General features: G+C 33.3%; 2 protein-coding genes and 1 non-coding gene across 4 annotated transcripts; 2 read left to right on the top strand and 1 right to left on the bottom strand.

Annotated features, from left to right (window-relative positions):
• The first annotated feature begins 6,308 nt into the window (after nucleotides 1-6,308).
• On the top strand, nucleotides 6,309-11,046 carry LOC147403521 (serine/threonine-protein kinase SAPK10-like). Of its 2 annotated transcripts, XM_086439113.1 has the most exons (9): nucleotides 6,311-6,806; nucleotides 7,594-7,668; nucleotides 7,758-7,859; nucleotides 8,057-8,110; nucleotides 8,202-8,294; nucleotides 8,673-8,765; nucleotides 9,431-9,535; nucleotides 9,617-9,715; nucleotides 10,317-11,046. In XM_086439113.1, exons 1-9 carry the CDS (start codon nucleotides 6,630-6,632, stop codon nucleotides 10,605-10,607), a joined length of 1,089 nt encoding a protein of 362 aa, XP_086295239.1. In that variant the 5' UTR covers nucleotides 6,311-6,629; the 3' UTR covers nucleotides 10,608-11,046. The 2 variants fall into 2 exon arrangements, with proteins under 2 accessions (XP_086295240.1, XP_086295239.1); XM_086439114.1 differs by lacking the exon at nucleotides 8,673-8,765 and having other exon boundaries at nucleotides 6,309-6,806.
• A 1,230-nt stretch (nucleotides 11,047-12,276) lies between these two features.
• TRNAW-CCA (transfer RNA tryptophan (anticodon CCA)) lies at nucleotides 12,277-12,348 on the bottom strand. Its single transcript has one exon. It is a non-coding gene; the product is annotated as a tRNA-Trp (tRNA).
• An 11,095-nt stretch (nucleotides 12,349-23,443) lies between these two features.
• Nucleotides 23,444-27,335, top strand: LOC147403519 (putative disease resistance protein At4g33300). Its single transcript, XM_086439112.1, has 5 exons — nucleotides 23,444-24,185; nucleotides 24,957-25,351; nucleotides 25,447-25,802; nucleotides 25,897-26,102; nucleotides 26,204-27,335. Exons 1-5 carry the CDS (start codon nucleotides 23,534-23,536, stop codon nucleotides 27,028-27,030), a joined length of 2,436 nt encoding a protein of 811 aa, XP_086295238.1. The 5' UTR covers nucleotides 23,444-23,533; the 3' UTR covers nucleotides 27,031-27,335.
• The last annotated feature ends 247 nt before the right edge of the window (nucleotides 27,336-27,582 follow it).

Genomic DNA, 27,582 nt, shown 5'->3' with positions numbered 1-27,582 from the left:
ATTCCGGCCCTCTGATTTAAACAACCCTACATTAAACTAAACCAGCCCAAATACATCTTTTTTTTTAAAGATTAATGGGGGGTTAGGCAGACCCCCAACCAACCCAAATACATCTTTTTATTTTATTTTATTAAGATTAATGGGGGGTTAGGCAGACCCCCAACCAGAGAAAAACAAGCTACATTCTGTCATATCTATGCTCGGAGGCGTCCTTACAAACAATGTCCCTAAGACTAGTTGGGAGATCCCCATACTCAAAAAGAGTTCTTCCCAAATACATCTTACGTCCAATATAATGAGACCAATGATTGAGTCGCGTTAAGACTTAAAAGAGGCAATGATCAATGATTGAGACCACAATACAACAACGTTGAGTTTCAATTTTGTGGTCTAGAAGAGTACATTCGATCATGTTTCTTATAAGATTATCTATGTATATTTAAGTTGATTTAATTTTCTTCAAGCCATATGAGTATTGGATAAGTAATTATCTACTAAACACATTTTTCCATGGACAAGATTTTATTGCAATTTATTGTTCGGTGGCAAGTTATTAACGTCATATTGTCTCACAACTTAGATCAGCAACTATTCATCAACTACCTCGTTTTTTTTAAGTTTATTTACCAAATATTTATTTTAGAACTTTGTGTTCTTATTAAACCATAAAGAAATAATAATTTTATATGAAAAATCATAAAATGTAGTTGACTCTACTGAGTATAGAAAAACTCAGCCAATAATATTTTCTAAATATCGAATGAGTCATATCAAATCTCTAATGATTAAATATAATGGACAATTCACATTGACTATCTCGTCCAATTGCCCTTGAAAATGACTTGCTTGAGCAATCTCTTTTATTTTCGATATATAGAAGGGTACCCCACATTCTTTGTGATGAGACTAGTTTCTAGTGCCACACTCTCTGATCTTATGAAAATTTTCTAATGTGCAACAGAGTAAGTTAGGAGGTCACTTAATTTTGATACACAATCAAAGGGAATAAAACTCCTATCGTTAATTTTGCCATTGATCCAACCCCAAGGTGTTTGTCTATGACAAATTATATAAGGGACAATGACTGTCAATTTAATGAGCAAAAAAGTGGCAACCTATGCTTCATATTTCTACTTATTCACCATGATGATCACCCCAAGTAAATTATATTTCAATTTAATGGTAACAACATTTGTGTTGGGAATCAAACAAAAGATGCTAAATAATTGAATGAATGAAATCGTTTTGTTTGCCAATCTTTGTGAGACCCAATAATTTATTTCTAGGTCCGGTCTAAAATTATTCTGTGAATCTTGATTGTTTGCAATGGGTCCCGTTCAGCAACAAACATTTTGGCAAAACATTTTTCAAAACATAGGTTAGAGATTTTGAAATGGACTGATTTTTGGTGAGGATGATCTCTACGGTGAGGAGATCATCCTCACTAAAAATCAGCCCATTCCAAAACTTCTAACCCCATGTTTACAAGTTGAAAAATTGTGCACCGTCCATTTTTTGTAAATCATTTTTAATGAGGTTATAAGTTTTGGAATGGGCTGATTTTTGGTAATGATGATCCCCTCACCGTAAAGATCATCCTCACCAAAAATCAGCCCATTCCAAAATCTCTAACCCATGTTTTGAAAAATGTTTTGCCAAAATGTTTGTTGCTGAATATTTCCCATTTGCAATAGTTTAGAATATGCACCAATACTTAAAGGATGTATCAAAATAAAAAATAAAAAATTATGATGCATCTTACTATCTTTCAATAACAATTAAGGGATGTGTTTGATAACCGAGTGTTACTGTGAGAGCTCACAACTTGCACAAGTTGCGAAAATTTTCGGAACTCGCCAATTCTCCAACTTGCGACTTTTTAAGATTTTCAACATTCATAAATAATGATGTATTTTGACAACTCTCACACTTGAGTCTCGTCCTTGGCCCAGTTTCTCTCTCTCTCTCTCTCCCCTTCTTCCCAAGCCATCACTTCCTTCTTCTTCCTCAACACCTACTCCAACCATCTCTCTCCTTCTTCTTCTTCTTCTTCTTCCCAACCACAGTCACAGTGAATGACTTGCTCAGCTCTCTCTCTCTCTCTTTCCATGAATTAGGGATTTTTGAGATGAAGCCCTAATTCGAATTCTTTGCCCTTCACTCATACATAACTATCAAGATCTGCCAAACGAAGATGTTAAAATCAACCCTCACTATCAACTTTCGATAGTCAAACTTAGAGAGTTGAACTCTTGAAAGTTCAACTCTCAAGTTTAACTCACTATCAAACACACACTAAATCAAATGAACTAAGATTGTAGAATTAAATATTGATGTATTATCTAATGGAAAATGGACTTTCACAACAAATTTTACAAAAAATTAAATTACCCTTTGTAACTTCTAAAGACTTTCTTGTAATATACGAAGGATATAGGAATCATTTGAAATACTTTTGTTTGACTTACAATATTTTTTTGATAGGCAAGTGGGTTATATATATGTAGTTAGTGGTTGAAGACAGGTTTTAAATGATGGTCATGGTATTAAGACCCACGACCCACATACTATAACTAAACTAGCTTCCATCTTAGATTTTAATTAGTACAGTTTTATTCTTCATTTACGACAACTTCGAATGGGTCTGCTACGAAGAACTTCATGATAGATACCAATTGACTTTAAAAATGGAGGGTACATAAGATTATTCAGAGAGTAAAAAAAATAAAAAATGGTGCATGTTTGTTTTAAACCAATCTTTCCTTCTTCCCACCACTTCACTTCGTTCAGTAATGCTCGTCTACATTTAACATATCATAATATATTAAACAAAGGGATATTTACGAAAAAGTTATCAACTTTTGATGAATTTATGATTTTGCTTTACTATTCATTTTAATTACCAAAATGTGAACGATAATGAATTCGGAGGTTTTTAACGTGACTATTTCGCAGGTTTAAAGTGATTAATCGGAAATTGTCACTTTAAACTTGTAAAATAGGCACTTTAAAACTGTTGAATTCGTTATCGTTCTGAATATTTTTTTAACGAAAACGTGGTCATTCATGTTTTGATAATTAAAATGAATAGTTAGCCGAATTGTAAACAATTCACGAAATTGTAATTCATCCTTAAATCATTTTTATTAATTTTGTATCTGTTTATACTACCAATTAACTTTCCCATTGAGAAAACTACATGTCCAGAAGGAATAAAACTAATTTATTAATTAAACTCAAGTTTATATAACAATCTAGGATGAAAACACAATTAAACATGTCACAGTGAGTTCCAAATATTAATCATCCAATCATTGTATATAATTTTATTATTCATATATTTTAGCAATGGAGGTTCATCTTTTTGTATTAAAATGTCCCTTAATATATCTTACAAGTAGTTACATTAATTTCCAGGTCAACAGTATCTCCACCTTTAACAACCAAAGTATTGTAAATATTAGGCATATTATCCGGTGGAAAGGCAAAATTCTCATCATATTTCACCCACAAACACTTTCCTATCCCATTGGTCATGCCATTTTCTTCTCCCCTCATATGGGAATAATCCTTTTTATTTTATTTTTTATGACGGGGTGTCCGAACTTACATCTACCTAGGGGGGACTGGAAGAGCAAGGGGCTGGAGCCAAGGCATATGGGTCCTTTCCCTGGGCACATGCAATGCCCGGACATCACAGGCATTGAGCAAGTGCGGGTGCACCCTCGCGGCTGGCCCCAAGGAAATATTGCACATACCAAGTATAATCCTGATAGAGATAAAATATATATGGATGATAAAAGACAAAATGCAAGCTTTATAATCATGTGCATGAGATACAATATATCAATTATATGGTGCATGTCATCACATGGTGAAGATCTAGATTATCAATATAACGCACGCACTTTATCTCTATCATCCATAACTTATCTCTATCAAATTCTAATTTGGTGGCGAAGTCTTGTTCAAACTTGGGGTGTTATTTGAAAAGAAGATAGAAGATAAATCAAACTGGGAGCAATTAGAGGCAAGTTGAAAATCTCATTTTGTAACAATGCTTTGATCAAGAAAAAAGTCGATGTTTGTTCAATCAAAGCATATTGATTTATTATAACATTTTGAAATCTTTGTACCAAGACAAATTGAATTAAACATTTCCAAAATATTCATTATTTTATAGAAATAATAATTGAGAATGAATTAGAAAAATTGTATTGGCCCATTAACAAATAGAGTTGAATATCGTAATTAGATACATTTCAGATCTTTATGCGCAAATAATTGTATGTGACGTTTATCTAAAATACAAAGTCAATGAATCAAGTTTGTTTTACTGTTTTAGTTATAGTTGTTATGGTCGGGGATCAAATGGTTATTGACCCATGGAACTAATGCATGTTCCTCACTTTTGATTCTTTGCATATAACATGAACGTGGGCCCACACCACTCACTCCATTGCTTTATCTTAGTAAATGAATACTGATTTTCTGACACACACTCTTGACGCTTGACGTGTCATGTGTTAGAATCATAGATTTTTTTTTTTTTTAAATGCACAACTACATATATTTAGGGAGATGTACAATTATACATTCTGAAGAAAAAAAAATTATGATTCTAGCCAATGTAACGTTGGGGGGGGGGGGGGGGGGGGAGGGGTATGGGGCGTGTGTCAAGGGGAGGGGGGCATAAAAAAATCATGATTTTTAGTATATTTTCATGAGTCAACTGACGTGCTAAAATGCATGTGATATGTACCCGGTTGACGTTGCAAATGCATAGAATCATAGATCTTTTTCCTTGCATGTCACAAGAGAACCATGTCGTCATTTTATCATTAGTCAATTTTCATTTCTTGTCATCCCCTAGTAGTCATTTTCCTTCTTTGGAATCTTTCCCGGGCCTTATTCTGAGGGCATAGTGGGAAAAGAAAAAAAAAAGAAAAAAAAAAGAGAGAAATGAAAGCCTATTATTAATTAAACACATGACAAATGGGAAGATATTCCTAGTGATTCTCATCAAATATTTATCATAAGAAACTTGTACAAATCCCAATGAAACCTGTGTTTTTTCCTCTCATCTAAGTTCATATTTTACACATTTTTATAATTTTATTTATCAACGTACTCTAAAATCCCACAATTTTATCAATAATTGAAAAAGATGGTTTTGTCCCAATAAAGATGAAATAAACATAGAGACACATAACTTTTTGCTCACCTTCTTACGTTTGCAGCTTTGATTCCCAGCCAATAATTAAATCACAGCAAGTAAATGAACCTCAAAACATCTCTTCTTATCTACACGTATGGAGCCTTCTCTTTGGGATAATCACTTACAGTTGAGCAAAACTTTTCTTCAAAGACAGCTCATCGTCTTCTAATTGTTTATAAGTCGGATCCGATGCCAATGGATGCCCATTTAACCGGAAAAAATCTAAGCCAAAATCAAAATCGATAAGATGGTTATTGTTCATTTTTATTAGATTCAATTAGAGTTGAATTTCCTGGAATTGAATAGATTGAGAACCAAAATTGATGCCAATTGATAAAAACCTAGAATTGAATCATTTAAAGAGAAATGTTTTATTATTTCAATACTACTTCTATTAGAAAAGAGTCGTGATAATCTAATGCCTCCCTCCGCCATACGACCCCATCCTAGAATCATAGATCATTTGCCGTGGGATATACAAGAAAAATATTTATTATTCTACATATCTCGAGGCAAATGATTTATGATTGTGTGATGGGAGGGAGGGAATCATTATTCATTAGAAAATTGAAATAAGAAAATGATAAAAATTAGATCCAAGAAAATTAGTGGTTTTGATTTTAATTCCCATATGAATCAAATCAATCCAAACCGAACTGACCTGTTAGACCCGAATAGAAGTCAGAACTCAGAACTGAACCACAGTTCTTGTACCGTCATTTAACAGTAACAATAAACAAAACTGTTTTATATTTTAAATTGACCTTAATCTCCTCATTTAAATATCAAATACATTATAATTTGTTAACAACCGAATCTTTTAAATTGAAAATGGAATATTCAGACGTTCCTTTCTTCCAAAATGTCTGAACATTGAACCAAGGAACCACCTGTATAAGAAGCATTATATAAACTCTACCTTGACTTCCTAGACACCTTTTTTTTCCCATTATCTTCACGTAAGTAAAAGGTCCTTGTAACCCTTATCCGAATTAAGGGTATTTTGGTCATTTCATAGGGGAAGAAAAGAGCGATATTTTCGTAATTTGGGTTCATTATTTAATCTGTTGCGTTCGAACCAATCTCAAAATATCTACTCTCTCGTCTTTGGGGCCTTTTTTTTTTTTTGATAGAGAAATCTAAAAGCGGTTCACGAGGTTTCACCTTCTCTACATCTCTCTGTCTTAAAACCCTAAGAAACTGCAAATTGGTTGAGTGTAAATAAGCTTCACGAGCTTGAGCTCTTCAGCCGTCTCCATCTTCAACCAAACAGCTTCTCGATCGATCTTTTTGGATCGAATGATCGGTCTCTCGACACGTCTCCAGATCCTCTCTTGATCGTGATTTGTAATTTTTTTGGTTCGATAATGTGATCGTTTGGTTATAAGAGGAGATCAAAGAGAGAGTTTCAATGGATCGATCTGCACTCACAGTTGGTCCAGCCATGGATATGCCGATAATGCACGATAGTGATCGGTATGAGCTCGTAAAAGATATCGGTTCGGGGAATTTCGGTGTCGCGAGGTTGATGAGAGATAAACAGACTAAGGAGCTTGTAGCCGTGAAGTACATCGAAAGAGGCGAAAAGGTTAATTACTCAAAACTACTGAATTCTTAATTTCGTGTTTCTTCAAATTTTCGTTTTTTATTTGCTCAATTTTCGGCTATTTATGAAAATTATTTGTTTGAAGAATCAAATATGGTGCGAATTGTTTGATATTTGTGACATCTTTGAGGAATGAAGGATAGGAAAGCCGGATTTCAGTTTTGTTGTAGTGTGTGGTTGTTTGGACTTTAATTGCTGGAACTTATGGTTTTTTTTTTTATAAAGAAAAAGCCACTTTTATTCCGTTTGACCATCGATGTAATCAGAGTTTTTGAGTTTTATTCAATTAAGTGTAAAATCAGTTGATTTTTTTTTTTTTTTTTTTTTTGAACGTTAATTGTTCTTTACAAGAAGTGTAATCTGTTGGACCTCTCTGTAATTTGAAAAATATCTTCTTTTTGATTTCTTAGATCTAAAAATCTCTGTTATGCTTTGGGTCACAAATTCATAAATCGGGATTGTATTAATTTTTCTATTGAATTGTAGAAATTTGATTGAGTTTTTCTTTAGGTAACAAATTAATATGCTATAATTTCATTGAATTAAAAAGCAATCCAAAATGGATAACTTCAGAACAATAGATCGACAAGGCTGGCAATTTGAAGGCATTGTTATCAGTCCAGACCTTTTAGTTTTATTATAGGATTCTTTCAGCATGTTTTGACTTGAATCAATGTCAGTTTTAGTAGCAGATCGATTTTAATTGAATTTAGTAAGTGAAACTATTGAGGCATATCTGGCTTCCTCATTTTGTTATTATGTGTAACAGATAGATGAAAATGTACAAAGGGAGATTATTAACCACAGGTCACTGAGACACCCCAACATTGTTAGGTTCAAAGAGGTCGGTTTCATTTTTTCGTCGTAATAGTATTTGTTTCAAGAAGAATGATATTCTAATTTGCCTTTTTTTTTGCTGTAATCTTACCCTAGGTCATATTAACACCGACCCATCTGGCTATTGTGATGGAATATGCATCTGGTGGAGAGCTCTTTGAGCGTATATGCAATGCAGGCCGCTTCAGTGAGGATGAGGTGATGAATCTAGTCCATTGAGCCTAGACCCATAGCTCAGTTGGTTTGACACGTTGTAAATCAACTTTGAGGTCGTGGGTTAAAAGTCCAGCTTACCCCTAAAAAAAGGGGAAAAATAAATCTAGTCCATTGATCTCTTCTCTTACCGAACACCTGCACGCGAATTCAATTTTTCTTGATCTTGGTTTTTACTGCAGGCTCGCTTCTTCTTCCGACAACTTATATCAGGAGTCAGTTATTGCCACTCGATGGTATTTAAACTAGTTTCTGTTTTGAAATTTTATTCTTGGTCTACCACTAGGGATGTGACCTAGTTTCTTTATGTTGTGTTTCTTCATGAAGCAAGTGTGTCACCGTGACTTGAAGTTGGAAAATACACTATTGGATGGAAACCCGGCCCCTCGTTTGAAAATATGCGATTTTGGGTACTCCAAGGTATCTGTTGTCCTTTACATTATTTTATTGTTTTGGTGTTAGTATTTATGAGTCTTATATGATACTTAATTTTGGGAGTTGAGATTCCAATTTTATATTAGTTTGCATCCATCTATGCTGCAAAAAAAATTATATGCATGTACAAAGACATAATTAAAATAATTTTCCTTTTACACAAAAACACCTATCAGAATTTTACATATTGTCAACCAACCAAAGTCATAATTGAAATCTTTTTGTTTGATATACTCGCTTTGACTCCAAGTTTCTGCAAAATATCAGTGAGCTTCAACACAGATATCTCCTTGGTTTATTTAAGCTACCTAGTATCATCTTTCATATGCAATTATTTTTTTTAAACTTAGTTGCTTTTCTCAGTCGTCAGTGCTGCATTCACAACCAAAATCAACTGTCGGAACCCCTGCATACATTGCCCCAGAAGTTTTACTCAAGAAGGAATATGATGGAAAGGTAAGATTATTTCTTACTATACGTGTGTATGTATGTATATAATCTACTAAAGTAGGATCAAAACAATATATACGCAATGTAACTTGAGAAAGGCACTCCTAGGAGGAGATGCTAGTGAAGACCACTACATTTCACTAACTTATATACGTATATTATTGAAAGAAAGAAAGAAAGAAACACAAGCTAAGGAGGTCAGGTAAACCTCCTAAAAAAAGGCAAAAAGAACAAGCTGATCATGATCATGACATAAGGATTCCCGCCCAAATAAAAAATCTTCAAAGAAAGTAACTGGCTCCAGAAAAACAAAAAGCCGGAGATGCTACTAATCACCTCTTACCAAAAAAAATGCTCCTTAGTTCAAATACCATGTGATTCCTTTCCTTGACGCCAATCAAAATACCCTTATCTCAATTTCTACCACAACATGCATTGACATCTATAAATATAGCTAATGGTGGAAACTCTTCTCACGACCCACCGGAAACTTGATAAGATGCTCAATATCCATATTGTCTATTAGATGAGGCTTTTATTGGTTGCTTTAGTATATCATGCCATCCAAATGGCGGGTCTTTAATCTTGTAGTGTAATTCATGACACACAAGTGTTACAATTCAAAATTTCGTTCTGCTAACTTGCTGCTTTAATATGACATGGTGATTCAGATTGCTGACGTCTGGTCTTGTGGTGTAACCCTTTATGTCATGCTGATGGGCGCATACCCTTTTGAGGATCCTGCGGAGCCCAGAAACTTCAAGAAGACAATACAGGTTTGTGTTTGGACCTTATTATTGCAACATATGGTAGGTCAAGTGAATTAATTGACTTAAAAACAATTCTGTCTCATGCAGAGAATTTTAAGCGTCCAGTATTCAATTCCAGACTATGTTCATATATCTCCTGATTGCCACAACCTAATCTCAAGGATTTTCGATGCCAACCCTTCAACGGTCAGTGATCTTATTTTTATTGAGAATCCTAGTTTTGTGGGCGGGTAGAATTTGCAAATTTTAGAGTTGGTGAACTTTGGACATTTAAGACTCCCAAACATCATCCTGCGAACTGTAGGGTAGAATTTGATTTCTTTCTCTTTATTTCATATTGAAAATTTCTGAATGTAAGACTATTCTACACTGGTGAAATGATCTTCATTACAGCATTTAGTTCCCTGGAAGCATGAAAGTATCCACTATAATTCTCTTTATGCCCTATATGGAAGCCTAGAAAGTTTTTTATACTTTTTGAAAATTCCAAAGCGGTAAAAATTTCATTTTAAGCAAATATTTTGGTGGAATTTAAGTTTCCATGATAGGCCTTATTTTAATAAAATTAAATATTTGTTTCTTAATGTCCATTTTGGACGTTCATACAACTACTTAAAACCTTTTGGAAGTAATGATTTTTACTAAAAAAAATAAAAATTGGCATGATTTTGATAGTTTCCTTTCTAGTTCTACTATATGTGCCGCCAATGATTTTTGGGCTTTTACAACTATTTGAGTTACTTTTGTCTTTTACAAATATCAAATTTGTGTGTATTACATGCAACAGAGGATAACGATTCCTGAGATTGAGAACCATGAGTGGTTTCTAAAGAACCTTCCAGCAGACCTAATGGATGAAAAAACAATGAGCAACCAGTTTGAAGAGCCTGATCAACCTATGCAAAGCATTGAAGAAATCATGCAGATCATAACTGAAGCCACCGTACCTGCAGCTGGTACAAGCAGTCTCAACCAGTATCTGCCTTATGATCTGGACTTTGACGATGATGAAATGGATGACGAGTCTGATACCGACCTTGATGTTGATAGTAGTGGAGAAATAGTTTATGCAATGTGATTAGATTACCCTTATTGGTCTAAGGTTCGAAAAGGACAAGCTTCCATGCCAAAGTTCATTATGCTCTCTTCTGGCATGGACGAAGTGGGAGGGATGTAAGGCTGATCAATATGTAATATGCCAATCATTGTTACCCTATTGGACTGAGTGTGACATGGTTTATAATATACCAACTTTGGACCTGTATGCTATTGTGTACTGCTTCCAAAGGGGGTTTGGAAATTCAACAGTTGAGGTGAGAATCCAATCTTTCCATCCCTCTACTATATCTGCTTTGTTTATTACTATGTTCTTTGTAATGTTGTGTTCTGTCTGTTTTATTTTACTACCTCCACGTGGGTACTACTTTACTCTTAAATAGATAGTTACCCATGGAATTTCTACAAACCCGATGGATCTTGATCCTCATTTTTTCTCCACAGTATCATACTGTTCTTAACCCTGTTATTAACCATTTGTGACTGTTTAAAGGAAGAATGCACGAGTGTTTGGGGTGTGCTTCAATTTCCAAATTTGATTTGAGAGTGGGCTACATGTTACCCACTGCATGTAACAAGCGGAAGCTACCAGAAGAACACAACCACCATGACCATTATTCCGGTACTACATACATTTGACAAGGTCAGTGGTGTGCCTTAGATGTGATGAGAAGAACGCAACAACTATGACCGTTAAATTTCATTTGGAATGGTTATTAGTAGGTACCTATGCCCTTGAATGCTTTTAGATTCTTGGATTGGCCAAATAACCTCATTGGCATTGCTCTCTGCTGCATATGAGGTTTAAAGTCTCAAATTAGGTTAGCCCTGGAATGTAGTGCAGGTTTCCGACACTTGTTTGCACTATGGGCTGTAAAACGTTTCCTAGTTCAGAATCAAATGGGATCAAAATCAATTTGGGTTCTATGTTATGGGCATGTTTCATTTGAAGGAAGGGATGATTAAATTCTAATTAAATACTCTTTAGTCAAAAATGAAAAATAAAAAATTGCCGTTATATTATGTCCATCTGGAGCTGTTGACCTGCACGACAAAAGTTGCTAATTGATGATATCTAGCCATAAAGTCTTTATAAGGGTTATAAACACCAATCACGCTTATTTTTTAATCTGTGCAAGTATGTGGGTCGGTGATCCTGAAAAGTCCTCCATGACATTTTATTAATGGATCCACATGGAATAAAAAAATGCTTAGGATTACTGCTTGAAATAATCACGCCCTTAAATTGCGCCTACCCAATTGGACTTGCAAAATGTTCGTGAGAATTAAATCTGATACATTTAAATTGAAATGTTCAGTTTTCTGTGAATGAAGGTGATGATGAATATTTTGGTCAAGTATACTGCTCCAAAAAAACCAAGCTTTTTGATCTTCTTGGAAACTGATTTCTGGAGCTCTACTTTAATAGAAATTCTCCTAAATCATGTATTTGTTTATTTCATTGAAGGAACCAGCCTTCTGTAACCTGATTATCCCAAGATGGACTAGAATTAGTCGGCCAAAAGCAGACAACGAGTTAGAATTAAATCGTTTGGAATGATGAGAACCGTGGATTTCTCCATTTTCTCCAGTGTGGATTTACCAGACTCATCATTATTTAAAGCAGAAATCCTACGTTATATCAAGTTAAAGAAAAAAGTAAAAAAAAAAAAAAACTAAAAGGAGAATTTTGAACCTGACGTGAATCGAACACGCAACCTTCTGATCTGGAGTCAGACGCGCTACCATTGCGCCACAGATCCCAATTGTAATATTAAAGACTAATGTCTTTTTATATATCTTTATTAAAAAAAAAAAAAAGGTATGACCTACCTTGTTTTCATACATGATACGTCCAAGAGAAATAGGTAATTGATAATCCATAATTTTGTCATAGTGTTTAGGGATGTACATTTTACCCACGAACCAAAAAATCGGATTGAACCCACGAAAAAATTGTTTGACCCAGATCGGACCGAACCCCGTTTGAGAACAATTACCCTAAACCAACCTAAGACTGAAAACTTGAAAATTTTCAAAGTTTTATCGTTACCCTCCCTCCCCCCTTAATGTCCAAATCGAAACCCAATTTTTTGAAACAAAATTTGAAAATTTTACCCACGCCGCCTCCCCCTCGCTCTAACATAATTTTTATTATTTTTAAATCGTTGGGAGGGGATGAGAATAAATATGAATGTTTTATTTTTATAAATACCCTAAAATGAATTTCATTTTTCACTATTTCAAATTCTCTAAATCACTTAATCTCTTTAATTTATTTTCATAATTTTGTATTAAATTATCTAAGATCTTTATTAAATTGAGATTTATTCTCAATTAATTTGATCATCAAATGATCAATATTCTTCTACGTGACAAGATCAACATCAAATCATCATCCAAGTGATCAAATATTTATCAAATGATCAAAATTAAGTCTTCATCAAGTGATCAAGAAAAAATTGTTTGACCCAGATCGTCTGAGAACCGTTACCTTAGACCAACCTAAGACTGAAAACTTGAAAATTTTCAAAGTTTATCGTTACCCTCTCCCTCCCCCCTCAACATCCAAACCGAAACCCAAATTTTGAAAAATATTTGATCATCAAATGACCATCAAATGATCAATATTCTTCTACGTGACAAGATCAACATCAAATCATCGTCAAAGTGATCAAGTCTTCATCAAGTGATCAAGAATTTCTTCTACGTGGTAAGATCAATCGATCAAATCGACACGTGGCACATTCAACCAATCAAAATCAAAATTTTCAACATAAGGTGTAGTGGTTCTAATTTTTTTTTTCTTAATATTATTAGATTAAGTTTCTCCTCCTCTTTTTTAATTTCTTCTCTACTTTTAACTGAAGTCCAATCAACCTCTATTAGTTTTATTAGATAGTGAAATTAGTAATAAAATATTTGCAATTACATTAAATAGTCATAGAAGTAAGAATAATGTTGTAACTTACCTTAAAGGTGTATTATTTGACGAATCAATTTTAAAAGAATTATTACATGTTCTTGTGCGACAAATAATTTAAATTTAATTATACTAGATGATATTTTATGTATAAATAATATTAAAGAAATTATTACTACTATAAGAGTATCATATATTAAATAAAAACGATTTGATAAAAGAATCATATATTATTTGATTTACCACTAATTAGATTATCATTAAACGCATCATATTGATGGAATTCCACGTATTATAAAATCCAACACACGATTCATTATAAAATCCAATAAAAAAAATTTAGAAGACACACATATTGAAACACAATTTAAAGAAAAGGATTAGAAAAATACATCCAATATTTGTAATTATTTTCAAAGTTTTACCCAAATTACAAAAGTTTTTTCAGGACAAAAAAATGTTACATCCGCTGAATTTTGTGTGCAATTAACTTAAATTTAAAAAAAAATTTAATTTGAATAATAATAATATTATACAAATGAATAATAAATTTAATAACTTTTGGAAAACTATTCCACATAACTTAACATTTTCCTCAACTATGAATTTTAGATTTAAAACTAAAATTTTAGAATTTATTTTTAGTTTAAGTGGTGAGATTAATGTTGAAATTGAAATGCAAAAAATTAAAAAAGAATTATCTAAACTTTTTAACATTTATGGAAGTAAGTATGGTTTAAATAATAATACTACTAGTAAACCTTAAAATGTAGCATCATCATCTTATGTTGTAAAAATAACTTTTCTTAATCTTTTATCAAGAGCACGTATAATTTATAATAATAATAATAATAATTCAATATCTGAATTACAATGCTATTTAGATTTTAATCTCATAAAAATTGAGGGTAAGAATTATTATAATATTTCAAAATGGTGAAAAAGTTATAATATGCATTATCACGTGTTATATATAATGGTACGTGATCTACTAACGATTCTTGTGTCCATTGTGGCTTCAGAATCAAGATTTAGTACAGGTAGAAAGATTCTATCTCAATATAAAAGTAATTTCGGAGACATTAGAAGCTTTAATTTACTTGAAAGATTGGTGGTTAAGAGAAAGAGGTGAACAATAACAAGAAAAAATCATATTAGAACAATCAATAAAAGAGTTATTAAAGGAATTGCAAATTTAATTTAATTTTTCATTATTTTTTTTGTTTGAGTTATGTATATGATAGATAGAATGAATGGATGCCAACTTAGTTAAGATGTATTCAAACTATTGTGATGCAGTCATCCTCATTTTTTGTAATTATAATTTTTATAATTATTTTTATATTCAATGTAATGAACTCAATGTAATTTACAATTTCATCAGTAAAAAAGTAATGGTTCATTATTTATTTATTTATTTTGTGATATATTTATAAGTGTAAGTTATACAATTATTTATAAGTAATATAATTTATATAATTACAAAAATAAATTATTTGTATAAATATATCTATGTTATATCAATATATATATATATATATATATAAGTTATATAGTTATTTGTAGTTTGTAAGTTATGTAATTTATATGTATATGAATATAAGTTATATTATATGATTATATATAATATGTTTATAAAAACTTATAGGTTTATTTTTATATATGTTTATGGATCTGAGTTATTATAATATATTAATAGTTAAAAAATTTAATAGAATAAAACTCTGGACTTGTTGGTAAGGAATTGTGGTTTATCTTTATTTGTATATAAGAGGTCATTAGTTCAAGTCCTCCTAAACTCATTTTTTATTGTGAGCAATAGTTCTACATCGCCTAGGTATTAAGATTTTGGGATATATATAAATCTGATCACTCCTCACCTTACAAGCCAATTTTATGAGGATCCATGGGCTTTTACATGGTATCAGAGTAGATAACCACAAGGATGTAAGAGACACGTTACACATGAGGGGGAGTGTGAACAATAGTCTCACATCACCTAGGTATCAAGACCTTGGGTTATATATACACCTAGAGCAATCCTCCCCTTACAAGTCGGTTTTATGAGGATGAGTTAGGCTCATAGGCTTTTACACCTATTTTTTATAAACTTAAACAAATATATCAAAAAATGGGTTTACCCATACCGAATTCAAACCCGAAATTTACTAAAAAAAATCGATTTGGTCTAGGTTTTTCAACATTTGGAATTAGAACCTGGACATACATATTTCGGATTGGTTTCGATTTCAGTCCTACCCAAATCGAATCCGAAAATTTGGTTCGGTTTGGTTCAGGTTTATTCAAATGTACATCCCTAATAATGTTTAGAAAGTGATATTTGAGAAATTACATTTTTTGGACATTTTTGTAATCATATTAGAAGTTCAAGATTTCTTAATTATTGATTTTAATGTCTTTTATAAATATTAGGGCTATTCTAGTCGTCAACTAAGTCCATTCTCATTAAAATAATAATAATAATAATAATAATAATAATAACAACTTTTGAAAATAAGAAGAATATCTTTATAATTTCTTAGTCCATTTTCTAACTTCAATATTTGGCATGGGACCAGACCAAAAGAAAAAAAATATCCAAAGTGCTTTTAGGGGCGAACATGATTGGAAGCACCCTCACAAACATGTTCATGTGCTAGTACTACCTTACTGTTTTTTGGTCTTCGACTTTATTTTAGATGCCAAATTCATACAATTGAACTGAGTTTTCTTAAAAGAGAAAACTAAATAATTTCGCTTAATTTACATAACCAGATAATAAACCTGGTTTGGACAACTTTTGCTTTTTTTTTTATATTAAACCAATAGAATTTTTATTTTTATTAAAAAAAAAAAATGAAATATTGTGTAATCTTCCATGGAATGTCCCTACTCTTTTAGTCCATTGCTATACAGCAAAAATCACATCTCCAAAGATATGAGAGGATAATGGGAAAGAAAGAAAGAATGAATGAAGTTGATGACTTATTTGTCAATCACGAAGTCCTTCTGACCCCACCTTTGTACAACAAATTTTGCTTTTTTTTTGCTAGATTTTTTTAAAGATTGCGACAGGTTGGAGGGTAAACCTAGGCTCAACCCAAGTGGTAGAAGCCTTAACCCGAGCTCAACCCGAATTGAGGTCACTTTGAGATATTCTAATCCAGGCTCAATTCATTTTTCACATAACTTAGCCTAGGCTCACCCATTAATTGGGTTGAGTTCGGACTAATCCACCCAAGTTGTAAGTCTAATTTTTTTATCTCACAAGTTATGTTAAAACCCTTAAAAATATTTCCTTTTATAGAAAAAAGAAACATCTTGAAGCAAAATCATAAATCTTTTTCTTGTCTATCATGAGGCAAATGATCTACGGTTCTGTGATGGGGGGTGTCAGATTATCACAACTCTATATTCTATTAGGTGGCTAGTATTTATTAAGCTACTTATTAAGCTTAATTTAGGTGGCACTGTGTGAATTTTAGATCCCGAGACTTGCCAATAATTCAATTCTAGAATTTGCTACAATGATTTTTTATATAATCATGGACAAATTGGCTTTAAATTAAATCAGAAACAATACACAATCCATTTCTTTTTTGGAATTTGTTTCTTAGATTCTTGTCACAACCATGAAAAAAAGTCCATCAATTCTAGAATAAAACGTCAAATTCTGAAATTGATTTTTAGAAACAAAGTAGTTAAACAAGATAATTGATTCTTAGGAATCAATTTCTATAATCGTGAAGAAAAAAAAAATTAGTGTCACTTTCTATAGTCTCAATTGTTATTATATATTTAAAAAGAGAATAAAAAGTGGAATACTTGTTTAGGTCATTGTCTTGGGTGTGTAATGGGACACCTCCGAGACCCATCACTGTTTTTTTTTTTTTATATACCAAATTGCACAAATTATGATAAAATTCGGAACTTGACTAGGTTTGGATGCAGTTGTGGCATTGTGTGGTGGACAACAGATGCGTTTAGTCCCCCTCTAATGGTAAGAGTAGTTGGAAAATATATTCCATTCAAGATGAGGCTGCTCTCTTCTGATTGGACAGAGGTTGAATCACCAAAGCCTAATCCAATTGTGGAAGAAGTTGGGAATACCAGTCAAGCACGTTTGTGTTCCCACTCCTTTGAATATGAGAACCTACATTAAATACTAATAATAATAATAATCAATTTGATTGTAAAATCTTTTATATATGAATCATGATAATTTGATTATCCCACGTGGCATATTCAATCAACTACTCTGACATGATAAATTTTAGAACCGTAGATCTGGCGCTTTTCAGGATATATGGCTGCACTTCCCATAAAAAGTGTATCTTGAGGGAACTGTGTATCCCAAGGAGTACAGATCTACAGTTCCTGAACTTATCACATCAGGTAGTCGATTGAGTATGCCACGTGGGGTAGTCAGATTATCATGACTCTTTGTATATGTGGGAGGGTTTAAGGGACAATATAAACAATAAGATAGTCAAAGCTTTTTTTGAATATGAAACCTTATCTTAAAATAAAAAAATAATCAATTTAATTGTAAAATCTTAAATGTATGTGTATATATATATATAGGGTCACGTTCCTAAGACTCATATTGAGACTCACATTGCGACACACCGTTTTGTCTTATATGGGCAAAAATGTTTGGAATGAGCTGATTTTTTGTGAGGATGATCTCTGTGATGAGGGGATCATCCTGGCAAAAAATCATCCCATTCCAAAACTTCTAACCCCATCAAAATTGATTTACAAAAATTGGACGGTCTATAATTTTTCAACAAAAATTGGACGGTCTAGAAGTTTCATAATGAGCTGATTTTTGGCAAGGATGATCTCCTCACCGTAGAGATCATCCTCACAAAAAATCAGCCCATTCCAAATATTTTTGCCCATATAAGACAAAACGGTGTGTCGCAATGTGAGTCCCAATATGAGTCTTAGGAACGCTGTTCATATATATATATATATATATATATATATATATTATTTGGATGGATAAACTGGATTAAACCCACGACTATAAAGTTGCATTGCAATATATTAACTAGGGAGCTATGTATGGGTCCATGACCATGCCCATGGCTTTTTATGATTAAAATGATTGAAGTTAAGATATTGAGGATTAGAGAAGAAGAGAACGATAATATTATTTTTAGAAGTTAGATCTTCTCTCGGGTAAAGATGCTTCTTCTCTCGGGCAAAGATGAAAAAGTAAGAAAAGACAATGATCATATACACGATACGGTTAGCATTCCAATATATTTTCTCATGATAACATGAGGTTTTTTTATATGAGGTTGATTCTTTTCATTCTTCATATCTTGGATTGCTCCTTAGAGTCCCTTATAGGAGTAAAGTTATTTGGGATTCGAAGAATCCTAATCCGGATTTTGGATTGGTCCCCCTGAATTATTTTATTTGATTCCGATTTGGATTAATTTCAATCATTTTAGCTACCACATTTTTTACATTTGCTGGTTAATTTGATTGGAGCCGCCACATATATAATGTTTTATATGGTCTAGGAATTAAGTTTTGACTTTGAAAGACCATTTGTTAAACTAAGCAAATAAGTGTTGAAAGATTATACTTACTGAAACTGTAGAAACGCTAAATTTAAGTGTTGAGAATGTTGTTTGTTTACCTATTTATATTGTGTTGAACTGATTCAAATTAAGCATTGTAATCACAGAATATTTTTTGTTAGTCATTAGTGAAAGTTGATAAAATAACTATATTATCATTTTCAATCGCAATATATTCTATTTGACCGTTTTAATTGCTAATTTATATAACATATAATAAAAAGAACATAAATGTAAAAGATAATATGTTTTGATATTCTAAATTACGTATATAATTCATTGTTCCCAAATTTTAAATTACAAGATAATAATTTTCTCATCCAAATTTAAATCTGTTTTTACAACACACCATGATCTTCTCTCTCATAATAATAGTTGGAGCATTCCCTTGTCTTATTTCAAAGATGAAATAACTTAATTATTTTTAATAGAAATGAATGATAGGTAATTATAAAAGCATCTCACGAATTAATAAGGGTAACTCACACTAGAATCAATTTTTTTGTCTTATATAGGTTAAATTTTTTGGAATCAGCCAATTTTTGGTGAGAATAATTTATATAGTCTGGAGATCATCCTCACGAAAAATCAGCCCATTCTGAAACTTCTAACCACATCAAAACTGGTTTAAAAAAATGGACGATTTACGTTTCTTTAACTTGTTTTGATGGGGTTAGAAGTTTCAGAATGGATTGATTTTTGGTTAGGATGATCTCCTCATTGTAGAGATCATTCTCACAAAAAATCAGTTCATTTTGAAACTTTTAACTTATATAAGACAAAATAATATGGTGTGGATTGCCTTATTAATTTGTGGGGTGCTTATATAATTCTCCATGGGTCATAAGAAGTAATATCCTTTTAAATAAAAGGGCATACTTTTATATGCCGAAAAGATCGGTGCTTACCGCTTCTGCGAAAAAATTGAGTGACTCAACTTAACTTAATTTTTTTCACTTATTTTTCAGTCATAAGTGCTGAAAATATGAAGTAAACAAACATGTATTTGACAAAAAGTGCTGAAAATAAGCACAAACAAACAATCCCTAAATGTTTATTAGTTGTTTATGCTACACTTATGCTATTTATTCGAGGCTAATAACTTAACGAATCTGTTGTTTGTTACCAAGTTTATTGCCATAATTAAAACAGCTTTAACCAGGTTGATTAGTAATGCATTAGTTATCCTTCACTATTTCAAAATATATTTAAGTAGTCATTAACCTACTTTTAGGAATTAAAAAATAACAAATAAATAGAGTAGCAATTCAACAAGTCATTGATTTAAAGATTTGAAACAATGAAACCTTTTTATAATAAAAAAAAATTTAATTCAGCATATACCATACGGGATACGAGAAAATGGAAAGTAAAGCACTAATAGCATGAAATCTTTTGACTGAACAATATAAAAAGGTTTTTGGATTCCTAATCGAGACTGGATCCTCTCTAGTAATGTATTCTTGTAGTGCTTTTTAAATAGTCGTGAGGTCATGTGGAAAATTGAAATCTAACGTAGCAGTTATGTAATAATCACAACTTAAATCTAATTTATAAAAAATTAAAAATAAAAAATAAAAAATATTTTTCAGTCTAATCCATGACTTTGAAAACGAACGGTTCGTGAACTCTAACATTTCGATGAATGGGTTTTGATGTCTTTGTCAAGTGGCACTCTATCAACCCTTTAAGGCCACTACTGGAATCCAACTGTGTGTGGAATATATCTCGATACAGAATTCGAGTCGGGTGTAGCACCATTTACATAATCCGTTTCAAGTCCAAATCAAAATGAACTTCCATGTCGGTTGTGGACCATGGTTGTCAATTATTCAAGGATTTGGATATATGTCATCCGCTTGCAAAGAAGGCGAGATTTCAAGAGTGGAACTTGATATTAATAATAATAATTAGTTATTATTATTGTTATTTGCTATACAATCAAAGAATTATTGCAAACTGAACGTGGGTTTAATGGGATTTAAACCTTGGTCATGGGATTGACTCTTTTCAAGCCTTTACCAACTTAGTTAAATAGCACCCTCACAAATTTTAGTTACTATAAACTAGAAGGTGGCATATGCAAATGCACATGAATCATAAAAATTGTAATTTATAATATTAATTAATGGGGGGGGGGGGGATTTTAAATATTTTACAGTGAAAAATATGTTTTGTAATTTTGAAAATTACTTGACGTGATTATAGACTCTTGGAATTATAATTTTCTTATTTTCGACTAAAATTGATAAATTTGGCCAATTAGCAATGAGTGGAGAGGCCTAGGATCTCATAAGGAGAGAGCCAAGTCAATTTGTGCCTTATGTAAGACTAAATCAATACATATGATCTTAATTTTATTATATTTAAATGTAAAACTGGGGCATTTGTAAAATCCAAAATTTGGTTTCCAACCACTTCTACTCACGCCTTCCCTGATTCTAACTATAAAAAAAAAAAAAAAAAATTATTTCCTCTCTTAGATAATACCTTAAGGTTAATATTATAACCTCAAGCATTGAAGCTGGGCCCACAACTACAACTACGAGTATCATATAAAGTGTATCCGGACATGATTGCGTTGGATCATGGCCTCCAAAGTCCAAAATTGGGATCAGGTCATGTCGAGACGACGGGGGTAATAGAGTAATTTCATCCGTCAACGGGGATTCTCTAAAATAAAGCTTTTTCCCTTCTAGAATTCTTAGATCCTTTCTTTGTCACTTTTGAATGAACCCTTTCTCTACTACTCGTACGTGTGGCCCGTCCATAATCCCGGCCCGCCAATTGCCGCAGATCTATGGATCTATTCCAGGTAGTGAATAACATTTACCTAACACCATCTCTATTTTTTTTTTTTTTCCCGCCATATGGCATACTTGGTCCGACGAACATCAGGAGACACATTTTCAAATGGAGAATTTGGACTGCCAATGGATTTGGTTCGGATCAACTTGGTAACATGGATCATAGTACAACATTTTTAACCGAATCCATTTAATAAGAGTATACATAAAATATAATATATATATATATATATATATATAGGGAAATGTTCAGCTCCCTAAGTTTTACCACACACTTTAACAAATGTTTTTTGTCCTACATGGGTTAGAAGTTTTGGAATGGGCTGATTTTTGGTGAGGATGATCTCTATGATTAGAAGATCATCTTCCCCAAAAATCAGCCCATTCCGAAATGTTTAGCCCCATGTTTACAAGTTGAAAAATCGTGAACCGTCCATTTTTTATAAATCATTTTTGATGGGGTTAGAAGTTTTGGAATGAGCTGATTTTTGGTGAGGATGATCTCCTCACCATAGAGATCATCCTCACCAAAAATCAGCCCATTCCGAAACTTCTAACCCATGTAGGACAAAACGCGTTTGTTAAAGTGTGTGGTAAAACTTAGGGTGCCGAACGGGACCCATATATATATATATATATATATATATATATATATATATATATCATATATCTAACTAATTAGTATAAAATGTATTATATATAAGTTATTTCAAACACATTATGGAATTGGTCCATGGAATCTTTTTCAATGGATGATATTATAACATGTGTCATCTCGAGATGTATGTCACAATGATACATGATAAGAAGTTATTGTATATGCGTTTTTGAGACTAAGGAACATAAGAAATAACTTCAAGGGTGGAACTCAGGTGAAAGTGAGGCATCCCGAGCTTAACTACAATAGGTTGGATTAGGCTGTTGCGATTCATGCTCAATTAGACACCAATCTCAATAAAATAAAATAAAATAAGACATGATCTCAAACCAAGATGCCATTGAATAGGGAGGGGTGTGTGAATTTTCCTATTTACTAAGATCATTAATCAAATAAAAAATAAAAAATAAACTTTTTTTTTTCTTCATAGAATGGTCTTTGTACAAGAATATTCCATTGCGATGAACACAAAAGTCATGATAAATGCATGCAGTAAATCATATGCCATCTTTACATGGTAGACTTGTCAAGGGCACGTACATATTGTGTATGATTTACCACGTGCACTCATCATTTTCAAACAGAAAATTGACGATCATCAAGCTAACTTTGATCTTAAGTAAATTGGTGGATTTTTACCCTCAAGTCGATCTTCTCCAACCTGATAAGCTATTGAATCAGGTCCTTATTGGAATCCAAATCTGTGATCCAGACCCATAATTATCTGGTAGTAACGGGTCGGATTTCGTTCCGGACTACCAGATCCGATCCATTGACGATCCCATTGTTGATTCCGTGGGCCCAGATTTTACATCTAAAACTAGGGAATTTTTCGTAAATTCGCCTTCTTTTCTTTCACTATAAAGCTTCAAATTTATAAACGACTCTTCTACAGCCCCAAGAAATAGAAATCATCACCACCAACAGTTCGCCGGGAAAATCTGACACACAAAGCCACCGGCGATGGCTGTATCAGATTTTTTCGCGGGAGAAATCGCAACAGAACTTCTAAAACAACTGATAACAATATGCAAGAGATCTTGTCTCTGCAAATCGAGTGCAGAACTGCTCATAGCTTACATAACAGAATTACTCCCAATAATACAAGAAATCAAATACTCTGGCGTTGAATTGCCTCAGACACGCCAATCTCAGCTCGATCGACTAACCGAGACTCTCCGTAACGGCTTGGAGCTAGCCGGGAAAGTCTTGGCTTCGGGTCGATGGCAAGTTTACAAGAATCTACAGTTAGCCAGAAAAATGGAGAAGCTCGAGAAGACTGTATCGAGGTTCATGCAGGGTCCTTTACAGGCACACGTGTTAGCTGACGTGCATCATTTACGGGTCGAAACTGCTGAGAGGTTTGATAGATTAGAGCAGAGGATTGGAGCTTTGAGGATTGAGAAGTTAGCGGAGACAGTGAAGAGGGTTGATGAGGAGGATAGAGAGAGGGATAGTTTGGTAAATGTAGGGGTTGGGATGGCGTTGGGGAAGAAGAAGGTGAAGGAGATGATTATTGGGAGAGAGGAATTAGGGGTTGTTGGGATTTGTGGGATTGGTGGGAGTGGCAAGACCACTTTGGCCAAAGAGATTTGTAAAGATGAAGAAGTTCGAAGTAAGTAGGAGATCCAAATTTGTTTCTTGAACCATTTTTTTCTTTGAAAAATCTTGTTTTTTTTTCCTCTTTCTGGGTATTATTGTGATTTTGTTTTGCTTTCTGGTTTGAGATAAAAATTTGATCTTTTTCATTCATTTTGGTTATTTATCCAAATAGACCATTTGTTTTGCTTCTTGAACTATTTTTAATGAACAAACCTGTTTTTTTTTCTTTTTTCCTTTCTGGGTCTTGGTTGTGATAATTTTTTTTTTATATTTTTCATTGATTTTTGGATATAAAAAGGACACTTGTTTTGTTTATCGAACTGTTTTTTTATGAAAAACCTGGTTTTTCTTTCTGTGTTTACTGTGATTTTTTTTTCTTTCTGGGTTGTGATGAAAATTTTATCATTTTCATTCATTTTGGGCTTTTTTTTATATATCCAAATAGGACATTTATTTTGTTTCTTGAGCTGTTTTTTCCTATCTGGGTGTTAAAGTAAGTTTGTTTTCTGTGTCTGAATTGTGATAAAATTTGTATCTTTTCACTAATTTTTGGATCCAAATAGGCCATTTGTTTTGTTTCTTGAATTGTTTTTTATGAAAAATTGTTTTCTTTCTTTCTAGGTATTACTGTGATTTTGTTTTGTGTCTGGGTTGTGATAAAATTTTAATTTTGTTCATTAATTTTAGTTTCGGATTCAGTGAATTTGCTCTGTATTTGCTCATTTTAAACTCTCACTTCAGGTTACTGTAAATTGGAATTTAATTTGTTAATCGCCTTGTCCAGGGCACTTCAAGAACAGGGTTTTCTTTTTGACGGTCTCACAATCCCCGAATGTGGAGCAATTGAAGCAAAACCTTTGGGTACAGATCACAGGCAACCACTTCTTTGGTTCCAACGATTTGGTTCCACCATGGAAGCTTCAATCCGATTTGAAGAATAGAGGACCAACCTTGGTGATTCTTGATGATGTGTGGTCACTCGCTGATCTAGACAAACTAATTTTTCGAATACCTGGAAACAAAACAATTGTTGTTTCTAGAATCAAATTTTGGACAGTTTTCGATATCACTTACGAGCTTGACTTGCTGAAAGAAGACGAAGCTCTGTCCCTCTTCTGTCACTCTGCTTTCAGACAGATGTCTGTTCCTCTCGTCGCCAATGAGAAACTGGTGAAGCAGGTAGATTGAAAAATCTTGATCGTTTGATCTGTTTTAGATTTGTGAATCGAAGCAATTCTTTTTTTCGTAGGTGTTCATTGAGTCTGTAAAAACAGGTTGTGAAGGAGTGTAAAGGGCTACCATTGGCTTTAAAGGTGATTGGAGCTTCACTAAGAGACCAACCTCAAATGTTTTGGACGAGCGCCAAGAACAGGTTATCAAAAGGCGAACCCATATGTGAGTCTCATGAGATCAAATTACTCGAACGAATGGCGATTAGTATCACTTATTTACAAGGGAAGGTAAAGGAGTGTTTCTTGGATTTGGGTTCCTTCCCAGAGGACAAGAAGATACCACTCGATGTGCTTATCAACATGTGGGTCGAGATTCATGATCTCGATGAAGAAGAAGCTTTTGCGATACTCATCGAACTTTCCAACAAAAATCTCATCACTTTAGTGAAAGATGCCAGGCATGTAACTTGAATGCCAGTTTCTTCGTTATTCAAATGATTTTGATCAAAAAGTATCTCACAATTCAATTATTGATGTGTGTGTATGTACCAGAGCTGGAGACACATATGGTAGCTACTTTGAGATTTTGGTTACTCAACATGATGTGTTGAGAGACTTGGCTCTCCATTTAAGCAATCAAGGGAGCTTAAATGAGAGAAGGCGATTACTTATGCCACGGAGAGAAGATAGGCTGCCGAAGGAATGGGAGAGGAACATGGATCACCCATTCCTTGCCCAAATTGTTTCAATTCATACAGGTATTGCCAATTGTCATCTCCCTTGATACATTTCCATGTCATTGTGCTTCTGAGTAATTTTAGGTTTTAGCAACTCATCATTACTTGCTTACTCATTGCAGGGGAGATGAAAGAATGGGATTGGTTTCATATGGACTTCCCAAAGGCTGAAGTTCTCATTCTAAACTTCACCTCGGGTGAGTACTTTTTACCTCCCTTCATTAACAGAATGCCAAAGCTCCGAGCTTTAATACTGATGAACTACGGAAGTTCGAACACAATCCTTCACAACTTATCGGTGTTTGCCTCTATGGGCAACTTGCGAAGCGTTTGGTTAGAAAAGATAACTGTCCCTCAGTTCATGATGACTGCACCGTTGCAAAACTTGCGAAAAGTCTCTTTAGTCCTATGTGAGGTTAATAATGGCCTTCATGGGTCACTTGTAGGCCTTCTGATGATGGCCCCACGCCTATTCGAGCTCGCAATTGATCATTGTATCAATCTAACTGAGCTGCCTTCAAGCATTTGTAGGATAGGTTCACTTCGGAGTCTAAGTATCACGAACTGTCATGATTTGATTGATTTACCCGCCGAGCTGGGGAAGCTGAGTTCTCTACAGATTATGAGACTTTACGCCTCCCCAGGGTTGAAGGAACTTCCTCAAGGGATTTGTGAGATGGAGAATTTGAAGTATCTTGACATCTCTCAATGTGTCAACCTTAGGAGCCTCCCCAAAGGGATGGGTAGGTTGATAAGGTTGGAGAAGATCGACATGAGGGAGTGTTCTCAGATAAGGAGTCTACCAGCCTCCATTTCATCGTTGAGGCGTTTGTGCTGTGTCATTTGTGATGAAGAGACTTCTTGGTTATGGAAAGAAGCAGAGATGGTATTACCGGATCTTCGGGTTCAAGTGGCTGAGGAATGCTTTAATTTGGACTGGATAGTTTAGTTATCTTCATTGTTAATGGTGTTAGTTTGTGTAAGTAATTCGATAAAGACTAATCCATCATTCAAATAGTATCTGTCGATCTTTTTAAGTAAATGGTAAATTGGTAGGTAAAATAACTATAGTATTTTTGTATAGGTCTCTTCTCGGGGAATCATCTGAAAACACGAAATGCCATCCCTTAGAATAGGAAATCTAGCTAAAATATGTCTCCCGAGGATATGTCATGTATTCGTAAAATAATTTCCACTGTTGGATTTCGTGTTGTAGTGTTAGGAATTGTGGAGTCATACATCATGAGTCAATGGATCTCAATCCTTTGGTATATTTCAATTTATAAGAATAAAAAAATCTATTTTTAATTAGAATAATAGAAAATTATACAATATATTGATAATATTTAAGGTGGGTATGCTTTCAAAGATTAACTTTTTGATGCATCTTGAAAAATATGAATAATAGAAAAATTGCATTTTTAAGAGAACGAGTGTAATCGTTTGATTTTATTGTAAATTTAGGTGAATAGTTATAAAATTGCTCTAATTACATCTTCAC

The sequence above is a fragment of the Akebia trifoliata genome, chromosome 4, assembly GCF_017979445.1.
Source record: "Akebia trifoliata isolate Shusen 1 chromosome 4, ASM1797944v1, whole genome shotgun sequence".
Taxonomy (NCBI): Eukaryota; Viridiplantae; Streptophyta; class Magnoliopsida; order Ranunculales; family Lardizabalaceae; genus Akebia; species Akebia trifoliata.
Note: the sequence above shows the minus strand (reverse complement) of the source record. Positions and strands in the feature narration are given on the sequence as shown.